The following is an 11113-nucleotide window of genomic DNA, read 5'->3' on the forward strand; positions in this document are numbered from 1 at the left end:
TGTTTTTAGTAGTGAGTGTGTTTGCTGTCTCTTTCTCTTTGTCTCATTCTCTTGCTCTGTCTGTCTGTCTGTCTGTCTCTTGCTGTCTTTGTCTCTGTCATTCTGTCTTTGTCTCTCCCTCTTTCTGTCTTTCTCTCTCTCTCTCTTTCTCTGCCTGTCTCTCCCTCTTTCTGTCTTTCTCTCTCTGCCTGTCTCTCCCTCTTTCTGTCTTTCTATCTCTCTCTCTCTGCCTGTCTCTCCCTCTTTCTGTCTTTCTCTCTCTTTCTCTGCCTGTCTCTCCCTCTTTCTGTCTTTCTCTCTCTCTCTTTCTCTGCCTGTCTCTCCCTCTTTCTGTCTTTCTCTCCCTCTTTCTGTCTTTCTCTCTCTCTGCCTGTCTCTCCCTCTTTCTGTCTTTCTCTCTCTGCCTGTCTCTCCCTCTTTCTGTCTTTCTCTCTCTCTGCCTGTCTCTCCCTCTTTCTGTCTTTCTCTCTCTCTGCCTGTCTCTCCCTCTTTCTGTCTTTCTCTCTCTGCCTGTCTCTCCCTCTTTCTGTCTTTCTCTCTCTGCCTGTCTCTTCCTCTTTCTGTCTCTCTGCCTGTCTCTCCCTCTTTCTGTCTTTCTCTCTCTCTGCCTGTCTCTCCCTCTTTCTGTCTCTCTCTCTGCCTGTCTCTCCCTCTTTCTGTCTCTCTCTCTGCCTGTCTCTCCCTCTTTCTGTCTTTCTCTCTCTGCCTGTCTCTTCCTCTTTCTGTCTCTCTGCCTGTCTCTCCCTCTTTCTGTCTTTCTCTCTCTTGCCTGTCTCTCCCTCTTTCTGTCTTTCTCTCTCTCTGCCTGTCTCTCCCTCTTTCTGTCTCTCTCTCTGCCTGTCTCTCCCTCTTTCTGTCTTTCTCTCTCTCTCTCTTTCTCTGCCTGTCTCTCCCTCTTTCTGTCTTTCTCTCTCTCTCTCTCTCTCTCTCTCTCTCTGCCTGTCTCTCCCTCTTTCTTTCTCTCTCTCTCTCTCTTTCTGCCTGTCTCTCCCTCTTTCTGTCTTTCTCTCTCTCTGTGCCTGTCTCTCCCTCTTTCTGTCTTTCTCTCTCTCTCTTTCTCTGCCTGTCTCTCCCTCTTTCTGTCTTTCTCTCTCTCTCTCCCTCTCTCTCTCTCTTTCTCTGCCTGTCTCTCCCTCTTTCTCTCTCTCTTTCTCTTTTTCTGCCTGTCTCTCCCTCTTTCTGTCTTTCTCTCTCTCTCTGCCTGTCTCTCCCTCTTTCTGTCTTTCTCTCTCTCTCTGCCTGTCTCTCCCTCTTTCTGTCTCTCTCTCTGCCTGTCTCTCCCTCTTTCTGTCTTTCTCTCTCTCTCTCTCTCTCTGCCTGTCTCTCCCTCTTTCTGTCTTTCTCTCTCTCTTTCTGTGCCTGTCTCTCCCTCTTTCTGTCTTTCTCTCTCTCTCTCTCTTTCTCTGCCTGTCTCTTCCTCTTTCTGTCTTTCTCTCTCTCTCTCTCCCTCTCTCTCTCTCTCTCTCTCTTTCTCTGCCTGTCTCTCCCTCTTTCTGTCTCTCTCTCTGCCTGTCTCTCCCTCTTTCTGTCTGTCTGTCTCTCTCTCTTTCTCTGCCTGTCTCTCCCTCTTTCTGTCTTTCTCTCTCTCTTTCTCTGCCTGTCTCTCCCTCTTTCTCTCTCTCTCTCTCTCTCTCTCTCTCTCTCTCTCTCTCTCTCTTTTTCTGCCTGTCTCTCCCTCTTTCTGTCTTTCTCTCTCTCTCTTTCTCTGCCTGTCTCTCCCTCTTTCTGTCTTTCTCTCTCTCTTTCTCTGCCTGTCTCTCCCTCTTTCTGTCTCTCTCTCTCTCTTTCTCTGCCTGTCTCTCCCTCTTTCTGTCTTTCTCTCTCTCTTTCTCTGCCTGTCTCTCCCTCTTTCTGTCTCTCTCTCTCTTTCTCTGCCTGTCTCTCCCTCTTTCTCTCTCTCTCTCTCTTTTTCTGCCTGTCTCTCCCTCTTTCTCTCTCTCTTTTTCTGCCTGTCTCTCCCTCTTTCTCTCTCTCTCTTTCTCTGCCTGTCTCTCCCTCTTTCTCTCTCTCTTTCTCTGCCTGTCTCTCCCTCTTTCTGTCTTTCTCTCTCTCTGTCTGCCTGTCTCTCCCTCTTTCTGTCTTTCTCTCTCTCTCTTTCTCTGCCTGTCTCTCCCTCTTTCTGTCTTTCTTTCTCTGTCTGTCTCTCCCTTTTCTGTCTTTATCTCTCTCCCTCCCTCTCTCTCTACCTCCCTCTCTCTCTCTCTCTCTGCTCCTCCCTTTACAAAAACATTACAGACACCCAACTTTACTTTGACTTGCTCTGCTTACGAGTTACGTCCTCATCAAAGGATACTATTATAAAACAGTTTGCTATTTACTTGTATAAACTAATAAAGCATCTAAAATTTGCAGTACAGTTTGTAGTTTATCAGTACTAGTTGTACATTATTTGATCTGAAGTTTATCATTTACTGATGTGCATTGTCATTAGTATGACTTCATTGTTTTGGATTATTAGTTCACAGTGCCCCTTTTGTGGGGAGCCATGCCCTTTAGAGAATATCTTCATCTGTGTCTAATCTCTCTATATCTCTCTCTCTCTTTGTTTTGTAAAATTTGATGACTTTGGTAAATACTTTTAAAAGTTTTAAGGGTACTGAAACCTTTTGCGTGTGCTAAGTGCATGCTTCACATGGGACCTCAGTTAATCGTCTCATCCAAATGACTAGTGTACAGACCACCACTCAAGGTCTAGTGGAGGGGGAGAAAATATCGGCAGCTGAGCCGTGATTCAAACCAGCGCGCTCCGATTCTCTTGCTTCCTAGGCAGACGCGTTACCTCTAGGCGATCACTCCATAACCTCTGTGTCTAGGGTTCTGCACAGAAGGGCAGGGCCCAGTCCTCTTTTCCCAGACCAGTGGACCAGAAGTCCAACACCTTATCACTTTTGCTTCCTAAATGGTAGAAATATTTAAGCATTGTATAAACGTGGGTTTACTACAGGTGGGAAGCAGTGTGGACGGAGATGCTCACATGAGCAACGACAAAATGTCGCTGCCCTCCCAGCGTGGAAAACCCACAGGTCGCGCCGCCAAGCAGCGAGCCATTGCCAGGGGGGATAACCTGGCGCCCCACCAGGTAACGTCATCATCAAAAGAGGGCGGGGGGGGGGGGGGGGGGGGGGGGGGGGATGGAGGGGGGAGGGATGAACATGATATTTTTTTTTTCAAGGGTGTGTGCAAACAGTATAGACTTCACAAATAGTGAAAGATCACTTCATTGAAGCAGGTATGTTTTCAACAACAACCAAAAAATTGAGAGATGATATAAGTCATGCAAGCTGTGTATGGTCTGTCACTGGCCTCTCACTGAGCACACAGACACCTGCTTCAGGCACACATGCACCTTGAACAGCTTGAAAAATGTGCTTGAAAAAAAATCAGTGTTTCAGCCAAAGCTTGACGGTTACTCAGTTGTTTATGAACGATAGCTGTAGGGTTTTATTGTAAAAATTTAAGAAATAAAAGGAAGTGCTCGTGCAAGAAAGCAAGGAAGTGGTGCTCATTACATTGGCTGTATATGCCACTTTCCGCTGAAAATTCAGCATTGTTTCACCATGCCCTCAAGAAGAAGATTGTGCTGAAAAATCTGAGTGGTCTTTAACTTTAAGTGAACCTTGTGGAGAACAGAAACAAGCTGAGGTTAAGCGGGCTTGACTGACAGAAAATGTGCGCATACATACATAGACACACACACACACACACACACACACACACACACATGTCTGTATATGTGGTGTGTGTGTTGGCATGTATGTTTGTGTGTGTGTGTTCACGCATAATTGTATGTATGCATACAGTAGCCCTCACTCTTTATGCCTTTCCACTTCAAGTGATATCAGTAAATGCATGTGTGTGTGTGTGAGCAGAAGTAGCTGGCAGCATTGATGAATGAGATAGAGGAGGAGGAGAAAGCACAACCTATTATTATCATGAGAAGGAGAAACACATTTGTTTATTATCATTATGTGTGTGAGCAGAAGAAGCTGGCAGCGTTGATGAAGGAGATAGAGGAGGAAGAGAAAGCCCAGGTGATACGGCTGGGTGACGCCAGTGTGGCCTCTCCCTTCACGTCCAAGCTGTCCACCGTCATGAGTGGTGAGTGCCGCATCTGTCTCACCTTTGTCTGGGCGGGGCGGTGTGCATGTGGGTTCCTCGCATGTGTGTGCGTGTGTGTGTGTGTGTATGTGTGTGTGTGAGGGGCACAACAGCGGAGTTACTAAAGCAGTGGACTTTCCATCTGAAGGTCTTGGGTCTGAATCCCAGTCGTGGCATGCATAGTGGGTTAAGGGTGGAGATTTTTTCTGATCTCCATGGTCATTGTTTTTGCAGACCTGCCAGTGCTTGTGCACATGTTAAAGATTGTTTAATTCTTGTCAGCATTCGGTGGGGTTTTTAAATGTACTGTACCCTGCATGCACAGCCCCCAAAACCGGTTATGACTGCCTACATGGCAGTTTTAAAAACGGTATTTGTTTTAAAAAGGAATGACATGGAAGTTGCAGGCCAACAAACACAGTAAAAGTAGACCCCCAACAAACACCTACATGAAAGTCAAGGAATGTTTTTGATTCATGTGCAAATAGTAGTGCGTGTTATCACCCAGTCTTGGTGTATTTATGTGTGTGAGTGTCAGGGCTCCCACGTTTAAGCGAATTTGCAGATTTCAGTGAAAAGTGAAAATGAGGTTCAGAGAAGAATAAAAAAATAATAAAAAATTCAGCGACAGACAAAATTTCAGCGAGTAGCAACTGCAAGAGCAACTGAACTGAATAAGTCTTATTTGCTCAGAGTGATAAATGAGAACATTGTTACTGTGAGACATTCCTAAAGCTGTGAAAATGAAAAGTGAGAAGTGCTGGTATGTATCAGTGCCTTTTTCATCCTTGTAGATGTAAGATTGCAGGTGCTCTGAATTGTGGTTTTATGATAGTGGCAGTAAAGTGCTATAAATATGCTCCGATTTGGGCCAAATTGCACCATTTTGAATGTAAATTCCAAAAATGTTTAGGTGGAGCATGCCCCTGGACCCCCCTAGAAATTCATGGATGTTTTATTTTCCTCTGTGGGAGCCCTGGTGTGTGTGTGTGGGGGAGCCCTGGTGTGTGGGGGAGCCCTGGTGTGTGGGGGAGCCCTGGTGTGGGGGAGCCCTGGTGTGGGGAAGCCCTGGAGCCTGGTGTGTGTGTGGAGCCCTGGTGTGTGTGTGTGGAGCCCTGGTGTGTGTGTGGAGCCCTGGTGTGTGTGGGCCCTGGTGTGTGTGGGAACCCTGGTGTGTGTGGGGAGCCCTGGTGTGTGTGGGAGCCCTGGTGTGTTTGGGAGCCCTGGTGTGTGTGGGGAGCCCTGGTGTGTGGGGGCCCTGGAGCCCTGGTGAGTGGGGGGAGCCCATGTGTGTGGGGGGAGCGGGGGGAACGCTGGTGTGTGGGAGCCCTGGTGTGTGTTGAGGGTCAGTTTTGTAGTCCTGAAGGCGGTGCCTCTTGTTCCTCCCCTTGCAGTGTGCAACATCATCAAGCAGGGGCGATGCACCCTGGTGACAACGCTGCAGATGTTCAAGATCCTGGCACTGAACGCCCTGATCCTGGCCTACAGTCAGAGTGTGCTGTACCTGGACGGCATCAAGTTTTCTGATGCTCAGGCCACCATGCAGGGTCTGCTGCTGGCTGGCTGCTTCCTCTTCATCTCCAGGTCCAAGGTGACTGGGGTTTGGTCACCTGTATGGTGATAATGATAGTGACGATGATGGTGATGATGATGATGATGATGACAGTCAGGTCACTATTATTCAGGGCCTCCTGCTAGCCGGATGCTTTGTCTTCATCTCCAGGTCCAAGGTGATCACCTGTATGATGGTGATAGTGATGATAATGATAGTGATGATGGTGATGATGGTCAGGGTACCATGTAGGGTCTGCTGCTAGCCGGATGCTTTGTCTTCATCTCCAGGTCCAAGATGATCACCTGTGTGATGATGATGGTGATGGTGATAGTGATGATAATGATGGTGATGATGGTGATGATGGTCAGGGTACCGTGTAGGGTCTGCTGCTAGCCGGATGCTTTGTCTTCATCTCCAGGTCCAAGGTGATCACCTGTGTGATGATGATGACGATGGTGATGGTGATAGTGATGATAATAATAGTGATGATGGTGATGATGTTCCTACCAAATTTCCTGATTGTTCGTACAAATACGTGACGGGTTGGCATCTCTGGCTGACCATCAGAACAGCAGAAGAGGCAGCTGCTGTCCTAGCCTTGTGGGCAAGAATTTGATTAACATGGAGTGTCTTGCCCAAGTTAAGACCCACTCTTTTGGTCACAAGTGCTTTTGCCTGTTTTGGACAGTTGGTGTTGTGATGATCCCCAAAGGCCAGCTTGTCCCTAAGGTTGCTGCAGTGCAGTCTTGCCTCCTTGTTTGAGAATCATTGTCCTTCACAAAAGACTATGCTACAGATGAATTCCCATCACAGTGGAGAAACCATTGATAGTATAGCTCTCACTTTGCTGCTGGCCCATCTGTGGAGTCATCCACCCCCCTTCACTGTTAGTTTATATAGAATCTTGTGTTATCAGGTTCCAGATGCATGCTTTAATGTAGGAAGCAGTTTGCTATTTGTGTGGATGCTTGTGTGTCTGGGCATTCACGTATGCGTGCGTGCATGAGTGCGTATTGCAGGTATGTGTTTTCTAGAGGGCGTCATGGTGGGTGCGTGGTTTCCAGTATTCAGTTGCTTGAGTGTATTCTGACACGTGTTTCTGTGTGAGTGGAGGGAGGGTGGCCGGTATGGATGTGGGAGGGTGGGAACGAGATTTAAAGTGCTGTGAGCAGTGTTTCTTGAAAAAAGATACTATATTGAAATGCCCATTATTATTTTTATTAGAATCGACACCCCCTTCCACCTCTCCTTGTCAGCACATGCAGTCATCCACCCCCCCCCCCCGACCCCCTTCACAGTCCTTATACATAGAATTAACAACATGCAGTGATCAAACATGCTGCATAGAACCACAATGGCTACACATAATGTCATACTTCATTCATCCCAAGAGCGTGAGCCATTTTACAGTGTTGACAGAGTTATCAAACCTGACAATTTCTGTCCCTCCAGCAGCAGAAGATGCTGTTGAAACTGTTTTACGGTGTTGACAGAGTTATCAAACCTGACGATGCCGCTCAAGACGCTGTCAAAACCTTTTCACAGTGTTGACAAAGTTATCAAATCTGACAATTTCTGTCCCAACAGCCACTGAAGACGCTGTCGAAGGAGCGCCCCCTGCCCAACATTTTCAACGTGTACACCATCCTGACCGTCTGCCTGCAGTTTGCCGTCCACTTCACCAGCCTCATGTTCCTCGTGCACAACGCCAAGCTGCTCTCTCCTAGGTCAGTGGGGGTGGGGGGTCGGGGGAGGGGGCGGATGTGTGTGTGGAATGTAGGAGTGTGGGTGTGTGCATGTATGTGCCTGTATGTTGGTGGGCGAGGGTAGTGTGGATGTGGGTGTGTGTGATTGCAGTTTGCCGTCCACTTCACCAGTTTCTTGTTCCTCATGCACCATGCCGAATTCCTCCAAGAGGGTGCGTGGATGGGGGGAGGACAGGCGGTTGAGATCTTTAAGTTAACTTCTTTTCACTTTGAGTGATAAAAGACATTCTTGCTGACTGAGAGTCAGAGATTTTTGTGTTGTGACTTGAAGGTTGATATGGATATAGATATGGATAGATACATATATAGCACCTGTCCTCGTTCAGAGACCAAGTTCTAAGCGCTTTTACAAACACGCAGTCATTTGCACAACAGGCTGCCTACCTGGGTGGAGCTGACTGACAGCTGCCTTTGGATGCTCATCATTCCTTTCCTGTGTCATTCAGTCAGGTTTCAGTCACACACACACACACACACACACACACACACACACACACTCACACAGACATGTAACATTTTATGTGTGTGACCATTTTGTTTATTTACCCCACCATTAAAGCAGCCATACTCCACTTTCAGGGATGTGCATGCTGGTATGTTCTTGTTTCCATAACCCACCAAACACTGACATGGATTACAGGACTTTCAATATGCATATTTGATCTTCTGTGTGTGTATACACACGAAGGGGGTTGAGGCACTTGCAGGTCTGCAGATATGTTGACGTAGGAGATCAGAAAAGTCTCCAACCTGAAACCACCTGGTGCAAGAGGGATCAAGCTCAGGAAACTGAGTAGAGATTCCAGTCCTTTAAACATTGCATGACCATCGGACACATTAATGAGGTTGATGAGGCTGATGGTGGTGGGTGTGGGTGTGGCCAGGTCTGAGGAAGAGTTTGTGGACTTGGAGAAGGAGTTCGAACCCAACATCCTGAACACCACTGTCTACATCATCTCCATGTCTCTGCAGGTGTCTACCTTCGCCGTCAACTACAAGGTTAGTGTTTGTGATCTCCAGGCAGATCTGTTTTTGGATGTCAGTAATTTCTATAAAATTCTTTTGTCTTTATCTCGTTCACCGCCCTACGCGACCTTTGTCAACATTGAGGGGTCATGTTGATCAGACCATTTTTCACACTGTAACGAATCGTGACAGCTGCAGCCAGTTCCCCGCCAGTAGAACAATGACTAACCTTTGCTCCCTAACCCAGTTTGAAGTGAACAAGTCCATTGTGTTGTTTTGACATGAACTGAAGCCTGTGACTGAGAGTATTTTAAAAATAGTAGGTGCTGGGTAGGGTTTATCACACAGATACTTGGCAGTGAAAGAGCTAATGTGAACTACAGTGTTAGTGATCTCTGGAAAATTCTCTTATAAAATGTTAACAATTTCTATAAAAAAAAATTCTCAGATCTTTGCTATGAACTGCAAAGTCAGTATTAGTGAACATGGATAATTCTCTTATAAGATGTCAAAGGTTTCTAGAAGTTTTCTTTTCTCTGTCATGAACTGCAAAGTCAGTGACTGTGAACTCTGGAGAATTTTCCTCTTAGATGTCCAGATGTCAGTAATTTCTAGAAATTCTCTTTTCTTTGTCTTGAACTGCAAGGTAAGTGTCAGTGTATTTGTGTGTGTGTTGTGTGAGTGTGTTGTGTTGGTGCAAGTGTGAGTTTTATATGGGTGTGTCTGTTGTGTGGTGTGTATGCGTGTGTTTTTTTGGTGGTTGTTTTTTGGTGGTGGTGGTGGTCTTCTACCCCCCCACACACCCTCTTTTTTTTCAAATAAAGTATTGTTTTTGTTCCTGTACTTAGTTATGGCAGTGTTACAATTCTTCTGTCACGTTTACTTGAAACAAAAGAACCCTGTCTACAAGGTGTGTGTTATTTTCCCTGCAGGGAGAACCCTTTGAAAGAAGAGAACCCTGTTTACAAGGTGTGTGTTATTTTCCCTGCAGGGAGAACCCTTTGAAACAAAAGAACCCTGTTTACAAGGTGTGTGTTATTTTCCATACAGGAAGAACCCTTTGAAAGAAGAGAACTCTGTTTACAAGGTGTGTGTTATTTTCCATACAGGAAGAACCCTTTGAAAGAAGAGAACCCTGTTTACAAGGTGTGTGTTATTTTCCATGCAGGGAGAACCCTTTGAAAGAAGAGAACCCTGTTTACAAGGTGTGTGTTATTTTCCATGCAGGGAGAACCCTTTGAAAGAAGAGAACCCTGTTTACAAGGTGTGTGTTATCTTCCATGCAGGGAGAACCCTTTGAAACAAAAGAACCCTGTTTACAAGGTGTGTGTTATTTTCCATACAGGGAGAACCCTTTGAAAGAAGAGAACCCTGTTTACAAGGTGTGTGCTATTTTCCATGCAGGGAGAACCCTTTGAAAGAAGAGAACCCTGTTTACAAGGTGTGTGCTATTTTCCATGCAGGGAGAACCCTTTGAAAGAAGAGAACCCTGTTTACAAGGCGTGTGGTTTTTCCATGCAGGGAGAACCCTTTGAAACAAAAGAACCCTGTTTACAAGGTGTGTGCTATTTTCCATACAGGGAGAACTCTTTGAAAGAAGAGAACCCTGTTTACAAGGCGTGTGGTTTTTCCATGCAGGGAGAACCCTTTGAAAGAAGAGAACCCTGTTTACAAGGTGTGTGCTATTTTCCATGCAGGGAGAACCCTTTGAAAGAAGAGAACCCTGTTTACAAGGTGTGTGCTATTTTCCATGCAGGGAGAACCCTCTGAAAGAAGAGAACCCTGTTTACAAGGCGTGTGGTTTTTCCCCTACAGGGTGAGCCCTTCATGGAGAGTCTGCGAGACAACAAACCTCTGCTGTACAGTCTGATGTTCTCCTGTGGTGGCATCATCACCCTGGCCAGTGGCATCATTCCAGACATCTCCCAGCAGTTTGAACTGGTGGAGCTCCCCTCACAGGTGTGCTGTTGTTGTGTTGCCGCTCACATTGTTTTGTGTGTCTGTGTGTGTGTGTGTTTCTCTGTGTGTGTTTGTGTCGTCACTACAGTGTTTTGTGTGTCTGTGTGTGTGTGTGTGTTTCTCTGTGTGTGTTTGTGTCGTCACTACAGTGTTTTGTGTGTCTGTGTGTGTGTGTGTGTTTCTCTGTGTGTGTTTGTGTTGTCACTACAGTGTTTTGTGTGTCTGTGTTTCTCTGTGTGTGTTTGTGTTGTCACTACAGTGTTTTGTGTGTCTGTGTGTGTGTGTGTGTTTCTCTGTGTGTGTTTGTGTCGTCACTACAGTGTTTTGTGTGTCTGTGTGTGTGTGTGTTTCTCTGTGTGTTTGTGTTGTCACTACAGTGTTTTGTGTGTCTGTGTGTGTGTTCGTTCTTTTGTTTAGCGTCTTTTCACTATCAGTGATATTAGACGTTAAAAAAAAAAAAAAAAAAAAATTAAAGGGGTGGGGTGGGGTGGGGTGGGGGCATGGGGTATAACTAACATGCTATTACATTTAACAGTAACAATTCAATAATAATAATTTAAATAATCAGAAACCATTAACACAATTCTGAAGTGCATTAAAGGAATGTAGAAATAGGGCTATGAACTAATGCCTGTGAAAGTTCGACCATAAGAACCTCGTCGGAAATAACTTTACAAAAATCATCTGCAGAATTATTATTCTCTTTGAAATACTTGGGCAAGAAGGTACGTAACTGCTGGCAGTGAAACAAACAATGATGCAAGCTGAA

General features: G+C 45.9%; 1 protein-coding gene across 1 annotated transcript in view; it reads left to right on the forward strand.

Annotated features, from left to right (window-relative positions):
* Window positions 1–11113, forward strand: part of LOC143275859 (endoplasmic reticulum transmembrane helix translocase-like) — a 46374-nt gene that overhangs the window by 24573 nt on the left and 10688 nt on the right. Inside the window, exons 21-26 of the mRNA XM_076580153.1 lie at window positions 2945–3079; window positions 3981–4098; window positions 5493–5689; window positions 7241–7380; window positions 8304–8418; window positions 10201–10344. Of these exons, the coding sequence (XP_076436268.1) occupies window positions 2945–3079; window positions 3981–4098; window positions 5493–5689; window positions 7241–7380; window positions 8304–8418; window positions 10201–10344 (849 nt within the window). The remainder of the gene's footprint in view (window positions 1–2944; window positions 3080–3980; window positions 4099–5492; window positions 5690–7240; window positions 7381–8303; window positions 8419–10200; window positions 10345–11113) is intronic.

This window comes from Babylonia areolata, chromosome 31, assembly GCF_041734735.1.
Source record: "Babylonia areolata isolate BAREFJ2019XMU chromosome 31, ASM4173473v1, whole genome shotgun sequence".
Lineage (NCBI taxonomy): Eukaryota > Metazoa > Mollusca > Gastropoda > Neogastropoda > Buccinidae > Babylonia > Babylonia areolata.